The sequence below is a fragment of the Equus quagga genome, chromosome 9, assembly GCF_021613505.1.
Source record: "Equus quagga isolate Etosha38 chromosome 9, UCLA_HA_Equagga_1.0, whole genome shotgun sequence".
NCBI lineage: Eukaryota > Metazoa > Chordata > Mammalia > Perissodactyla > Equidae > Equus > Equus quagga.
Genome location: NC_060275.1, coordinates 25,064,116 through 25,079,898, shown reverse-complemented (window position 1 = coordinate 25,079,898; position 15,783 = coordinate 25,064,116). Strand labels below are relative to the sequence as shown.

Sequence of the window (15,783 nt, the reverse complement as noted above, 5' to 3'; positions counted from 1 at the left end):
CCATGGGCTGACCCTGCAGGTAGAGAGTAAGTGGTCCTGTGTGTGGGCCCCAAAGTTTAGAAGAAAGGTCAGGTCTGAACACTGAACTCCTCAAAGGAACATGATGACTTATTAAATCTGGGCTACAGAGAGTAATCTCCAAATTCAAGGAAGGCACAGGGGCCTGTGGGCACCATTCAATGGGTGCTAGAGCAAGTGTGGGAGAAATTAAAGATGCAGGCTCTGCTTTTGAGAAACTTCGCCCCTGGCTGGGAACTCTGCCCTTTAGAACACAGTCCAAACAAAGCAAGCCCAAACGGGGCCTCACCTTATTTAGCCGCTGAAGTCGTAACTGTCCCGATTTAGATTTTGAAAGAGGCCAACATCTTCTGCTATCCCAGGTTTCCTTCCTTAAAAAAGAGCGAATGAGAAGTTTCCCCTTGAATCTACAAAGGTCAAATGTGGGAGTCATCTAAAATCAGGAGGATTTAAATGCTGACACACACACACGCCCTCACACACTAGTGATCCTGAAGTCTGACTCCCAGCCTCGAGCCTGGGCAGGTGCAGCCTCTGCAGCCGGTGCTGTTCCCGTGGCAACCAGCACCCACACTTCACACGCAGGGACCCAGCATGCCCTGTCTCCCCAGCTCTGCACCGATGTGGGCATGGAGCTCCAATGAGTTCACCGGAATTTCTCTCTGTGCTATTTCAGTATTGTTGGGAGGCCTGGGAAATCTTTGTTCTCTCTGACTGGTTATGTAATTTTCAAGAGAAAAGGCAGAGTTCCCAGAGTTTACTTTTGGGGGAGGAGGTGCACCCCCAGGATCTGATATTCCCTCTGCTAACTTTTTTCTTCCTGGCCTCAGTAGCTCCCCTCTTACCCCCTCTCAGGGAGATGAAGACAAAACAGGTTCCCCTCCTGTTTCTTACTCAGTGGCATCCCCGCTGGCATGTTCTTGAGGAAACCCTATAAGGGAAACAGGCTAGGGTAGGTGGCATCACTGCCTCTCAGGGACGTTAAGATGTTTGTGCATCCCAAGGAAGGATGCTCACTAGGACCTGGCTTGGGGATCAGTGCCTGTCAGTGGTTCCCCTGCTTGAGACATGGTTACATTAATGCTTTTGGCTTGGGTCAGTTGCTGTCCTGCCGCCTGGTGTGTGAAGGGTTATCCCAGGCCATCAGCTGGGGGTGGTACCGGGCATGAGAGAGATGGGGGCATAGGACATGCAGCCTGAGTCGGCATCTCGGGTGGCAACATTAGCAGCAGCCATCTGCCTGTGCACCTGGGTTTCCACAAAGAGAAAGGATTCCTGGGCACGGGCAGGTACTCCTTCAGCCTGCTCCCCTCCTGGGTGGAGGGAGCAGTAATTCATTTCAAAACCTGGAAGACCAGGAAGAGTTGTTTCTCCTAATTCCTGGGAGCACTACTGCTGCCACCTGAGGGTCAGACCCAGCTGAGTCTCAGTGCTCAAAATCAGAGCTAACGTGATGCTAACTGCCTCCAGACCAGCAGTTCCTGCGTAGGTGAGGAAACGCCTCACAGTCACTGTGCTCTTTTGGGGCCCGTGTGTGGCATCCTCGCTTGAACCCCCACCGTCACCCCCCACTCACCGTGGAAGGATTCAAAAAGCTTTCTGACCTAGGCCTCAGGGACAAACTTTTCATTTGTCTTTCCATTTTGGGTTATACTTGGTCATAGCCAAAATCTTACTGCAAACATGGAGCCATTCCTGTGTCAACTGGTATTTATTTATTGAGTTGCTACTCTACGCCAGACACAGGACTAGGTCCTGGGATGACTTCAGTGAAAGAAGAGAGGTAAGGTTCCTCCCCTCCCCGAGGTTCTCTCCGGCTCTGGAATCCAATGAGATTCAAGCCAGGTGAGACCCAGGAGGCCTGGCCCAAGGACTTCTCAAGGTCTCAGGCCAAGGTTGCCTCTTCTTCATCTTGGAAATGTCAAGAACTGCATGTCCCCAAGTTCCTCCTCTCCATTTGTTATCTCTTGCTGTATAACAAGCACCTCAAAATTTAGCAGCTCAAACAGCGTTTGTTGTCACACAGTTTCTGTGCGTCAGGAATCTGGGAACAGCTTAGCCAGGCGCCTGTGATGTAAGGTTTTCGTGATCTTCAGTCGGGCTGTGGCCGGGGCTGCAGTCCTCTCAGGTCTCACCTGGGAGAAGATCTGCTTCCAGACTCTCATGGAGCAGCCGGCGGGCCTCAGAAGATCCACTTCCAAGAATTCCATGGGTCTCCTCACAGGATGGCCTCATGACGTGCCCACTGGCTTCCCTGAGAGTGATCACCCAAGAAGGAAGGCACAGTCTTGTTATGACATGATCTCAGAAGTGGCATCCCGTTACTTCTGCTGTATTCTGCTTGTTAGAAATGAGTCAATAAGTCCAGCACAGTTTTAAGGGGAGGGGATTACACAGGACCTGAAGCCAGGAGATCATTGGTGTCCGTCTTAGAAGCCGCCTTCCGCATCCTCCAGGAGCCTACTCTGACTGACCTGACTAGTCCTGACTCCTACATACTTGCAATGGGAACCATGAAGTTAGCCCTTGAATATTCTTGCCTTGTTTCTGTAATTGTTATGGTTGTGATTCCTCTTTCCCAATAGAAATAGAAGCTCTTGGAGATCAAGAGCTAAGTGTTCTACATCTCTTTATTTCCCACTCAGACTTCCATGTACCTGGCAGATTATATCAGTTAGATAATTACAGCTGCAGGTTAAAAAAAAAAAAAAAAAGACAGTAAAAATGCCTTAAACAACAATGGGGCTTGACAATCTCACTTGGCAATAAATCTGGAGGTAGACGTTTCCAGGCTTGGCTCAGCTACTCAGCAATGTCAACAAGGTCCCATGCTCATATGCTAACTCCAGTGTGCTGGCTTTATCCCCAGGTTTGTCCCCACATGTTCTCAAGATGGCTGCTGTTCACCAATACCACTTCCTCCCACAACTGCATCTAAAGACGGGGAGTAGAGGAAGAAAACTTTCCCCCCTGAGGTCCCCCGCCAGCAGACTTTCCTTAAAGGCTGATTGTCCAGAACTGGATCATATGACCACCTCTAAACTAACCACTGCCAAAGGGGAATTGGATTACCATGACTGACTTAGATTCATGGCCCTCAGCAGGGAGGGGTGTGGGAGACGCCCTTGCCCTCTAGGACTTTAGAAATGTGTGAGGCTGTCACAGGAACAGGAAGTGCTATTGGCATTTAGTGGGTGGGGACCAGGGTTGCTACACTTTTGACAATAGTGCACCATACAGCTTCACAATACAAATGAGTCTTCTGCTCAAATGCCAATACTGTCCCTGCTGGGAACTGCTGCTAGACCAGCGGTTCTCAGCTGGGGGTGATTTTGCGCCTCCACTGGTGACAGTTGTCAATGTTTAGAGACATTTTGGTTGTCACAACTGAGGGGTGCTATTGGCATCTAGTGGATAGAACCAGGGATGCTGCTAAATATCCCACAGTGCGCAGGACAGCCTCACAGCTAAGAGTGATCTGGCTCAAAATGTCAATCATGCTGAGGTTGAGAAACCCTTGTTTAGACCAATCATGAGTGTTCCTTGAGTTGGGCTCAGCTGCTCGATCACTGACCCAGACCTGGTTTCTGTTTGTTCAAAGGAAGTGGGAATGGTTCCTGGGTAGGTAGTCGGTGTCAGCAACAGGGCCTCTGCGAGTCAGCCAGCTGGGGTAATGCTCAGCTCGGTTCGTGTCTGGGATAGTCAGTACCTGCAACCACGGGCTCTGGCTTATCTGAGATTTAGTTAGAGAAGAGGGCAAGAACTGGTATCAAGGCAGGGTTATGGTTGTTTAAACTTGTTTTTTCATTTTCTCAACTCCTAATCTCATTTCAATGTCCACTCTCTCAGTTTGTATTTCCATAACGTGAGCTTATTAACTGTGGCCTCCAAACTAGGGCTGACCCCAAGCCAAAAGGGTGGCTGACTCTTGCTTTAATTTGAGAAGTACCACAGCGTAAGCCTGCCCCAAATTGTCCTTCCCTAGGCCTGGAAGTCACCCTGGGCCTCCATGGTTCTTGGTGAGAACCACTTCCTTGGGCTTGACGCCGGGTACTTGAGGGTTACTGTAAATATTCAATAAGATTACCTTTCGACCTTGTTCCCAACACAGAGTAGATGAAGAGAAGTTAGTCTTGTCAATTTGCTGTTTTCTTGTTTAACCTGAGGTGTGGCTCAAGGGTCACAAGGATTTACGAGCTTGTTTTAGAGAAGAAAAAGAATGCCTTCAAGGAAGTTATGATCACCAGATAATAAGCCCTCAGCTGCTGTTGACACCCAGAAGTCAGATTGCCCAAAGGCTCATCTGGAGTGAAAGAAACACAGATTACCCTTTTGTTTCTCTGCAACTGCTCCTGCCAAGCCCTTAGCTCTATAAATCCCCCTACTTTCTTCTTTGTGAAGGTGGATTTGAGAGAACCTATCTTCCCACCTTCTTGTTTTGGCCAATTGGAATAAACCTTTCTCCATCTCCAAGCTGCATGTCTCAGTGATGGCTTATTGTGCATTGGGCACAAAACTGAGATGAAGAGGTTCAGTATCAGGCTCAGATAATGTGTTACAGTGACAAGAAGTGTGGGCTTTGGGTCAGACAGACATGAGTTTACATCCCAGATTCATCGCCTGCTAGTCATATGTCTTTGGGCAAGTCACCTCACTGTGGGGGCTTTATAGGAGAATGATACCCACAGCACAGGGTTGTTGTGAGACCCAATTGAAATAATCAGGCAAAGCCCTTGGCCCATGGTGAACCCTCAATAATTATAGTGACCCCATCTTCTTCATGTCATCTTCGCCACCTCTCCAGAAAGCCTCTGTTAAAATGCAAGTGGGGTTTAGGAGCGAGTCACATCAGTGGTACCATAGAATTGCAGAACCAGAAGGTAGCTTATGGAAAACAGAGATCTGGGCCCTGAGGGCGTGAAACCTACAGATGAGTTTAACTAAGCCTGGGGCAGTGTCCCAAATCCAGGGTACCTCCCTGGGAGGGCAGGCCTGGGAAAGTGAAGGGCAACAGGAAGACTGAGTCCAGGGGGGAGGAGATGATGTGGGAAAGCTGGAATGGGGCCTGGGTTGCAACACACTTCAGTGCCTCCTTGGGAACAAGCTAGAGGATGTTTCTACACAATCCAGAGCAGGGGTCAGCAAACTATAGCCTCTAGGCCAAATCTGGGCCCCCACCTATTTTTGTCAATAAAGTTTTATTGAAATGCAGCCATGCCATTCAATTAAGTATTGTCTGTGGCTGCCTTTGTGCAACAAGAGCTGGATTGAGTTGTTGTGTTGAGTAGTTGCAGCAGAGACTGTCTGTCCTGTAAAACCTAAGATATTTATTCTCTGGCCCTTTATAGAAAAAGTTTGCCAATCCCTGGTCTAGAGGACTTTGTTCACATAAACTATAGTGATTAGGATCATGAACCCTAGAGTCAGACAGACCTGACTGTGATATGAATCATGCCACCTAGAATTGTGCAGTGCACAGCCTGTTCAACCGTAAAGATCAGCCTCACCTAAGAAGGATTTCCTATGAGTTTTTGGGTGCTCAGGAGAGGGAAGAAAGCAGTGTCTGTGAAATGTCAGCACCTTGCTGGAGGCCATAGTTCCTGCTGAAAATTGACAGCATGAGGTTTGGGAGGATCTGAGCAGGCAGTGGAGCTGAGTCTAAATTTAAACTTTCCAAAGCCTCTTTGTAAACCAGAGCCCCAGGAATCCCACAATGGGACAGTTGGCACACACCGTCTTGTCTCTGGTTTGCCTCCACATGCTAAAAGGCTGGATGTGTGGGAGGGTAATTAATTGGACTCAAATAAGATATTGCTGGAGAGTCAGTGAGAAATCAGTGGTCAGATGAAGTGCCATTGTTAGGAGACTTGGGGGTAGATATTTCTACTCCTGTCTTTCATTACAGTGTTCACTATGGACTCGTGAGAGCCTGGGCTGCCCTGGTAAGAGTTGCATGTGTTCTCTTTGGGTGTCATTTGAGCACAGCTAGACCAATGAACTTGCCTTCTCTCAAGGCGAATGCCAGCTCCCTGGTTTGAAATTCGGAGCAGTTCTAAATGGAGAATGACTGCACTTTGCCCTGAGAAGCTGCATCACACCAACAGCTGCCTCACTCCTCTGCCCAGGCGGTCAGTCACATCAGATGTTGGGTCTGCCCCTCTCCAGGGCTGACGGGCCCATGCCTCTTGGCATATCATGCAAGAAATGAACCACTTATCTGAGACTTCTTAGATAATAGATGTTTCACAATCAGTCCACCTATGGCAAAAGGCGAAGGATTTACAGTAGAAATGATAGAAAGAAACTTAGAAAATGAAGAGGTTTGAGAAGAGATGAATAGCAGTACACTCAAGTGGGACTAGAGAAATGGTCAGACTAGGGCTGACTGGCTAGTGTTAAAATTCCAAGAGAGGCAGCATCTAAGCTGAAGATGATGCTAAGAGGGTTGAAGTTCAGAACTATCGGCTTGTCTGAGTGTTTGAGGCTTGATGTGAGGAGAGCCCTGTTGATCAAGTTGCATTAGAGCAGCAAGATGGGCTTGGGGGAGGCTGACTGTCTGGGAAATGTGGGCATCCAATTTTGTAGACATAACAAATGTTCCTCAGGTTTTTCCAATCCCCAGTTATTGTCTAAGCACTACTTTGTGCCCTGGACTTGAGAAGCTTAAAGTCTGGTTGGGAGATGGACATGTATAAAAAGTTAAATAACAGCCCAGATTAGTATATGGTAAATGTCAAGTACAGTAAACACACAAACACACTTCGGGAGTTTAGAAAAGGGAGAAATGTCGCTGAGACTGGGATGGAGGCTTTAGAGAGGAAGTGAGACTTCATCTGAATTCTGAAGGATGGGCAGGATTTCAACAAGTGGGGAGGAAGCCGGAGAACATTTCAGGAACTGGGAAGGTGCAAGCCAAGAAACATGGCAGGAATTGAAAGAGTATATTTAGAGGCCCACGAGGAAGGTGGAGTGGCTGGAACCGAGCCTTCCCAAGGTGACATGGTACCTGCCCACTGAAGCTGACAGCATGTTGGGAAGACCACACACACACAAGGGAGACAGTCCCTCCCCTATGTGAGAGGAAAAGGGAAGAGTTTTAAAAATAAATAAAGCGCCTCTTAATTATTCACAGATTATCTGCATTGCAGCTGATCTCAGACAAATCCTGCTTTCGGCTTCCTGGTGATGTCATCTCCTTCCTGCTTAGGTGCTTGTTCCTGTCTCTGTGTGCAACCCAGTGGGAGCTGGAAAGGGAAGAAGGCTTGAGCATCTCTCTTCATGAAGCCTCTGTTTGCTGGGCCCTTGGGAACCAGACCAGGCTCATAAATGGAAAGTGAAAGAAGTTCCAGTTTAGTTTCCCTTACCAGACTTGGGCAGCAGGAGTCAGAAGGATGGGTTGGGGCACTGGGGTGGCTCCTTTGTCCCCCAGAGTTAGATATCCAGGTGGACTTCACTAGCACAGGCCATAGACTGTGGCTCAGTGGGTGGTCTCAGTACTGTCTCCAACTGGCTAGGCATCCTCAAACAGAGTGGACGGTCTTCATTTATCTATTCATCAAATGTTTATTGACCCTGTCTATACTGGAACACTGAGCTGGTGCTCTCTGAGCCTCAGTGCCCTCATCTGCAAAATGAGAACTTAGACTAGAATCATTGTCTCTCAGTGGAAGTGCTGTTGGCATTGGGGATGGATGTCAGTTATTCACTGATGGGGATGTTCAGCAGGATGGGTAGCATCTCTGACCCTGCCTCTGAAAGGCCAGTAGTGACTCCTTGTCAAATGAGCCAAGGATGGCAGGTCCATCCCCAGCTAAGGACCACTGGACTTCCCAATCTGAAATTCTGTAAGTCTATGATTATTTTGCTGCTGGGCCCAACAAAACATGCAGAGTAGCATTGCTGAAGATTTGATGAAACACCAGAATAGTAGATACATCTTATTCAAGTGTAAGGGAATTTTTAACAACAGCAACAACAAGTAACATCTGTTGAACAATTACGATGTTCCAGACCCTTGGCAAATTTCTTTCAATGGAAGCCTCTAGAGAGCATCTCATTATTTACTATTTTAGATCATTTGTGTCTTCTAATTTGCCCCCTTAATTTCAGAGCATTGAGTTACCTGTTATTTTGCATCATTTATCATTTGCAGAGTTGTGCAGAGTTCAGATATGAAAGTATTCCTACGGAATGAGCCCTACAGTATGATGAGAATTAAGCAGCAGCCCCAGCTAGATTCATTTCTTTGTGCTGGAGACAGTATTTATTTTCGGTGTGTCTATGAACTTAATAAACTTATAAAGCCTGCCACTCCCTTAGAAGCTATGATATTGCCTTTACTTCAGAGGTTGGAATTTCTATTGCTAGTTTTGCAGTTTTTTCTCCCCACTTAGGTCCTATGCCTGTAATTTGAGGCAGCAGCCACCAGGGGCAGTTGGGCTTGGATTCAACCCATTGCTTTGAAGAGCTAGGTCTCTATCATCAAAAAGAATAAAGCTCGCCATGCCAGTCCTGGTGTCACCATGTGCCCTGGTTTGCTGGGCAGAGAGTCGCTTTTTTAGGGTGGCAATATAATTTCCTTGTAATTTGGTATGTGTGCTTATGCCACCTACGTGGAAAGCAAGAGATACAAATGTAATTAAATCTCTGTACATGGCAAATTGTCTCTTGGAGTATTCAAAGACATTTGCAAAAGAGGGAAGAAAAGGGGTCCAAGTGGGAACACAAGATTATTGACCCTTTATTTTCTGTCTGCAACTAGTTACTTTTTTCTCTCACATTTCTCAGCTAGGGATGACACGCGTTTGAGGAGCAGAATGTATGAATTTCGCAAAGGTCAGAACTGATCATTCCCACCCACAATTTGTGTGTGTGAACCTTTGGGGAGCAGGCATTTACAAGAAAGGCACACCATTTGATGGTCTTATCAAATCAATTCATCTTCTCCCCCTTCCAGGGAAACGCTGCACGCAGCAGGAGGGGTGACTGGGCAGCGCAAAGCTTGGAATCCCCTGAGCAAGCAGTGTTTCAGCTGGCTGGACAGATCAAATAACACTTGGGCTGGTTAACAAAGGACACGCAAGTGGAAAGGTGTTGGAAGCCGGAGTGTGGAAATTTACCCAACGTTCTTTCTTTGACAGGGAAGGAGACGTGGTCTGAGAGATGCCACCTTCCTGCAGCCTCACCGACTCCAGCAGAACACAGTCTCCTTTGAGGTGGCGTGGATGAGGGCGTGACAGAGGATGCTGCCCCCATCTGAAGCCTCCGGAGGATCCTGGCCTGGCAGCTGAGCTCCCCGCGGCTTTCGGACTTCAGGTGTAGAGCTCATGAAAGGTGCTTGGGTTTCTCCAGCTTTCTTCACCAGTGCTCAGCAGACTGGTTTGGGTTTTCAGAATCGAAGATGAGCTGGTAGAAAGGGGAGCTGACAGAGGTGGAAAGAACCCTCTGGAAGCCTCCAGAATCCGTTATCGAAATCCCTTCATACTGCTTGGGACGCAGAGAGCAGCTATCAAGCTGCTGGAGGCTGTGATACAACTGAACTTTGGACCATCATAACTAAAGGAACACAGCTTAGCAACAGCTTCACGTTTCAGCCAGAAGGAGCCTCTTTTAACAGAGATTTCAAGGGAACAGTGTCTGCATCTTTACTTAGAGATCCGTTATGATAGGAAATTTTACGTTCACATAGATAACAGGACCTGTTTTTCTTTCCAACATGCTATATTTGAAAGAAGCATGAACCTTTCGAAGCTTCGAGGAGGGTTCAGGATACGCTGGAGTTAGAGGACAGCCCCCTCACTGCAAGTTAAAAAGACAGTCTGAGCTCCGACTTCTGCAGCTCAGCGAGTGTAGACATATGCCACTCTTGTCTCCAGAGAGCTGGTGGCAGTGACATCACCAGGAGAAAAAGCATCTTTCAGCTTTGGACTTGACAGAATGAGGTGTGCTGGGGAAGCCACTAGCTGTAACTTGGGCTTTCGTGACTGCCCCTTCATCATTCGGGCAGCCCCTGACCACTAAGCCAACAATGGCCGAGAAGGGCGACTGCATCGCCAGTGTCTATGGGTATGACCTCGGTGGGCGCTTCGTTAACTTCCAACCCCTGGGCTTCGGCGTCAATGGGCTGGTGCTGTCAGCCGTGGACAGCAGGGCATGCCGGAAGGTGGCCGTGAAGAAGATCGCCCTGAGTGACGCCCGCAGCATGAAGCATGCGCTCCGAGAGATCAAGATCATCCGGCGCCTGGACCACGACAACATCGTGAAGGTGTACGAGGTGCTGGGGCCCAAGGGCGCTGACCTGCAGGGCGAGCTGTTCAAGTTCAGTGTGGCCTACATCGTCCAGGAGTACATGGAGACTGACCTGGCTCGCCTGCTGGAGCAGGGCACGCTGACAGAGGAGCACGCAAAGCTGTTCATGTACCAGCTGCTCCGCGGGCTCAAGTACATCCACTCCGCCAACGTGCTGCACAGGGACCTGAAGCCCGCCAACATCTTCATCAGCACGGAGGACCTTGTGCTCAAGATTGGTGATTTCGGGTTGGCAAGGATCGTGGACCAGCATTATTCACACAAGGTATGTCTGTCTGGAATGGCTGATGGGGTTGTCCATGGAATCCTCAAAAATGCTCACAGTGTTCCAGAGGCACACATTCTTATCTCCATAGGAATCAGGGGGCTGGGGTCAGTATCTGAGGGAGGCTGGAGGGTGCTGGAAAGATCACTGGCCTGAAAAGCTGTTGTGGTGGGGTTCTGCTTCTTAGTCTTGGCTCTGCCACGTGGCCATGACCAATAACTCCAGGCTGTACAGGAAGGGGTTGGACTAAATGATCTCTAAGATTTCTTCCAGCTCTAAACTCTGTGGCTTTAAAATTGTGTGGCAGGTGAATTTGCCTCTAGCATCCTCTTATCCCTGCTGTCCACCTAACCACCTCCCCCCGCTACCGTCTGCTCAGGACTCCGGTGAGGCTTCTCCCCATACGAGCCTTAAGCTCCAGTTCATCTCGCCGCCTCCTCCCATCAAAGCTGGCCCATTCTGTGTCCCATTCTCTCTGTCAGTGAGCAGGGGGCACGAACAGTTAATCTGATCAACTAATCCTCAGTGTATGTTGTCCAGCCAATGGCTCAGCTCTCCAGGGTCCCGGATGCCCTGGCTCCTCAGTGTGATACTAAAGCTACGGGTGTCTGGATGGTACTGAGACCCCATGTGGTGGATGGCTAACTGCTCCACCAGCTGCAGAGATCAGAGCTGACCTGGTCACTCTGGTGGAGACACTTACACTGGTTCTCAAGGCCCCAAACCTCTTCTTACCTAATCCACTGCTCCCTTCAGGAGCTGAGAGTCCTCTGAAATTCTATTCTCCCACCCCCAGTTCCTGCTTCTGAGCACCTCAGCTTGAGTGCGTGTCACCAAGTGCTCCTCAACAGAGCTGGGGGGGGGGGGGGGTGTCATTTCCAGCCTCCTGCTAAAACCTTTGTACCACAAATTTTTTTAATTAGAATAAAACATCCCCTGTGAAGTAGGTGCACCATAAACGGTTATCAGCCAAGGAGCTGGGGTGGGTCATGAAGGGGAGGGTAGCTCTGACCTTCAACAAGCTTCAGCTTTCTCTGAGACCCCATTTCCCTGCTCTCCCTTGCCACCCTATTTGCCTGTGGCTAAAAGGTCACAGATGCAAAGAAAGACACTGACCTGTCCGGTGCAGCTACAGTGGGAGGATGTCTAGGGGTGGGGGGGCGGGCATCCCTGTCTCACCCTCTCTGGCTGGAACTTGGGCTCCGGCCCAGATTTCAGACCCCAAAGCAGCCCAGCTGGCTGTAGCTCCTTGGTGCTGCCTTAATCATGAGCTTGCCCTCTGCCCCTCTCCTGCAGCCAAGCCATCTGTCAAAACTGACAGGCAGCTCTATAGGCAGGAATGTCCATGGTAAAAAGAAAAAAACAAGAAAGCAGTCCCCTCCTCTGTCTTCCTAAAGCCCTGTGCTGTTTCTACCTTCTCTTTCTTCTAAGGAGTAATGGCTTAAATGACTTTGGAAGTTTTAATCCAAATCAGTTCTTGTCTGGTAAAAGGACCAGAGGATCCATGACAGTCTTGTTGGGATGCACAAAACCATCTTCTGAATTGGAATAAACCAGTACATTTTGGAATAATAATAGGACCTCCCTTGATGGAAGGGTCTGATTAAGTGAAGGATTGCAGGGAAAGTACTCAAAACAGCACGTAGTAGGCCTTCAGTAAAGTCAGGGAAGGTGACTAGCTGGGGCGAAGATTGACTGTAGTAGTAGTTCCTAGGAGATGACATGGTGTGAGGAAGTGATGCTGTGTGACGAGACGAAGTTTTGGCCTCCCTTCTGACTGTTCTAGCTTGGGACATGGACACTCATCCTCCGGGAACCTCAGTTTCCCCATCTTTGACAAAGATGATAATAGGTGCCCTGTCTGCCCCACTGGCTTGTAGTTGCAAATCAAAATGGAGCATGAATAAGCCCCTTGGAAAGTAGAAGGAAGCCCATCCTTTCATTCATGAGTACTGCTAATTGCATGCTGGGCCCAGGGAGCCAGGGAGGAGACCCAGGTTCACCGACCACTGACCGTAAGTGGCTGCTATCCTGTTATTCAGGGTGGCAAGCCACTTCTCTGGTTGAGACTTTCATTTTCCTGATGCAGAGGAATTTAGACGTTCTGACTTACTCTTCTTGGCTCTCTTCAATAAAATTAGCCGTGGGAGTTTTTAAAAAATTGCTGGAGCCAGTTACGAGCCTGGTAGGTGTTCACATCAACCCTGGGTTTGGCAGGCACCACCCGCCCCACCCACCTCCTCCCTCAGAGGCTTTCTGCTTTTAGCTTCCTCCCCACGCTTCCCCGAGTGATGACGAAATGCTTTATATTTGGTGCTTTTGTTTATCTGATGTGCATTTAAATGAGTTCTCATTTAATCCTCATAATGCTGTGAGGCACTTAGGGCAAATGCTCCATTTTAAAATGGAAAGAACTGGTTTTTTCATTACTTGGCTGACTGGCCTTCTAGAACTTGGGCCTTCCGGCATCTTTGATGGACGGTCTCTCCATGTGCCATCTCCTTCATGAAGGCTTTCTGGGTCCCCAGTTGAAATTAATCTTTCCTTCCTCTGAATTCTCAGGTCACATTTTCCCACCTCATAACCTGGATCTTCTAGCGCTGACCATTCTCTGTTCTGCTTCTGGGTGTTTGTGTCTGTGTCTTTTGTGCTCTGCTAGGCTGAGAGCCCCTTGGTTCTTGAAGGTCATGTTCATCTTGGTTTCGCCCAGGCAGTTTAATCATTGTGCCTGAGACATAGCCCAGTTGATTCTGTTGACTGTCCTGAACAGATGGAAGGATTGTCACTTACCAGCACAGTACAGATAGGAAGCTAGTTGGATTCATTGATTCCATGTGGTTAGAAGGTTTGACTCTCGGAAAGAGAGCACATAATTCTTCTGGTCAGTGGCTCAATTGGGGTCACATGGGTGCATCTGTTCTCCTCAGTCTGCTTGGAGGATGATGTCTACATGCCAACTGCTCTAAACTTGGTGCCTTCTAAAGTTCTATGGATCCTGTACTTGCCTTGAAGAAGACTGTGCTCATTGGGCCGCTGCTAGCACCTTTGTGTGAGTTGCAAAAAAGGCACTCCTTTTTGCGGGCCAATTCAGACCTATGCCAGGTATAGGCTTCAAGATCCGACTAGGGGCTGAACCTGGCCCCTTGGTGGACAAGCACAACCTACCCAGCAATATGCAGGAGCTGGGTTCTCACTCTCCTCATCGTGACTTTCTCACGAGTAGACAGTAAGTCTGCTTTGCTTCCACATCCCCTCATCTATCAGAGGGCCCTGGATGGGGTTGGTGCCCATTGTGTCTGGTGAAGAAGATGCTAAAGGAAATGGCCTTCTCCTTTCTAAGCAGCTGGCAGCACTGGGGTTTCCAGTCACAGTCAGGGAGCACTCTGGGTATGTACCCCTCTACCGTACCACCCCTAGGGGTCTTGGTCTTTTGATGCTCAGAGGCCAACTAGAGGCCCCAGCAGCCCAAACTGTTGGGGAGATGGCAGTGGTGGCACTGGAGGTGCTCTGAATTCTCTTTCTCAACAGGGACGGCATGGGGAGCATTGGTCTCTCTGTGTTATTATGACTCACCTCATTAATTGCATGACCCCAGGTAAGTCCTTTTCCTTGTGTGGCTTATTCCTAGAATAAGAGATCTGTACAAAGACCTCACAATCACCTTGTCCATCCCCTTCATTTCACAGATGATAAAACCGAGGCCTAGAAAGGGGAAGAGAGCCGCTCAAGGCCACACGATGAGTGGCTGAGCCAGGAGTACAACACACATGTTTCGACTCCATGTCCACTGTTTTTTTCTGAGCCTCACTTCTCAATTGTCTGATCTGTCAAATGAGGTTGTCATTCCTCTTCTGCTGATTTCATAGGATTCTTGTTAGAGTCAAAGTGCTTTCAGGCATACAAAGGGCTAAATCACTAACAGAACTATCTGCCCAATAGATGCCGTAGTAATACCAGGCAGACACCTCAATACCAGTTTCCCCTCCATTGAAATATGGAACCAACTCCTGACATGATGACCAAAGTCAAGAGTCCCTGCCTGAAGGATGGCTTCCCAGTCTAGGGTCCTGTTAGGAATCCCTTTCTGTCTGCCTCCTCAGTGGGCCCACTAATTAGTTCTTTATTGTTTGTGTCGAGAAGAGGCAGCTGAAAGATCAGAGCATGTTTTCCTTTGAATTTATCCTATTAGGGAGTAGATGATCTCAAAAGAGAAAAAATATATAGTTTAAGACTTCACTGAGTTCTGTGTAAATTCTAACAAATGTCAAGAGCCCCTGGGAGACTGTGCAGAGGGCCAAACAGCACATTGACAGCTTGATTAACTGTGTGAACACTTCCCTCCAGGAAAAGGCCACCTGTGGCTGGGAGAAGGAACCGCCTTTTGTCCCTTTCCTGAGGGCAGTAGGCAGAAAATATCCCCCAAAGAAAGCAAGAGGAAGAGGCCCCCAGAATTTGGACAACCAAAGGCTCTTGTGTTTTGGTGGATCATTGGAGCAAGTCTAAGTTTTCTGCTAGGCTGTCCTGCCTTTGGGCCCTGACCTCTTTCTACTTCAGACCCCTGTCTTCTCACCTCCTTCATTATCAGCATGCTTCCACACTTTGCCTCCATATCTCATGGAGTTTCTTTAGAAATCAACTAGTACAGTGGTTCCCAAAGGGTGGTCCTGACCAGCAGCATCAGCTTCACTGGGAACTTGTTAGGGATGCTAATTCTCAGGTCCCATCTCAGACCTACTGAATCAGAAACTCAGGATGAGGCCCAGCAAGCTGTGTTCTAACAAGCCTCCAGTGATTCTGATGCTCATTAACGTTCAAGAACCACTGATCTGAAGACGTGAAATAGCTTGTCTGTGGACAGAAAGCTGATGCTGCTGATGTGTTTACTGATGTTTGCAGCTGTGCTTCTCAAACTTCAGCATAGTACAGAAGACTAAGAATGCCTCCCAGGTAACACAGGTGTATTTGAAGCTGGTACCTTAACGTAAAGGGGTAGTTAATGGTGGAGATATCAGGCACTGAGACGGAATTGTGAAGATTGTCTTAGGCAAGCTGACTGTTAGGGCCTCAATCACATCACGTTGGAAAGTGCCTGTTTCACCATCACTCTAGTTTGGCAGAAAGCTACAGAAACCAGAGACCTAAACCAAAAGGAGTCTTGGTTCTGTTTAGGTTTAATTTTAACAATAGTTAAG

General features: G+C 48.4%; 1 protein-coding gene across 1 annotated transcript in view; it reads left to right on the top strand.

The window, feature by feature from the left end:
- The first annotated feature begins 9,155 nt into the window (after positions 1-9,155).
- MAPK4 (mitogen-activated protein kinase 4) overlaps positions 9,156-15,783 on the top strand; it is a 58,303-nt gene continuing 51,675 nt past the window's right edge. Inside the window, exon 1 of the mRNA XM_046671140.1 lies at positions 9,156-10,591. Coding sequence (XP_046527096.1) covers positions 10,046-10,591 — 546 coding nt within the window. The 5' untranslated portion in view covers positions 9,156-10,045. The remainder of the gene's footprint in view (positions 10,592-15,783) is intronic.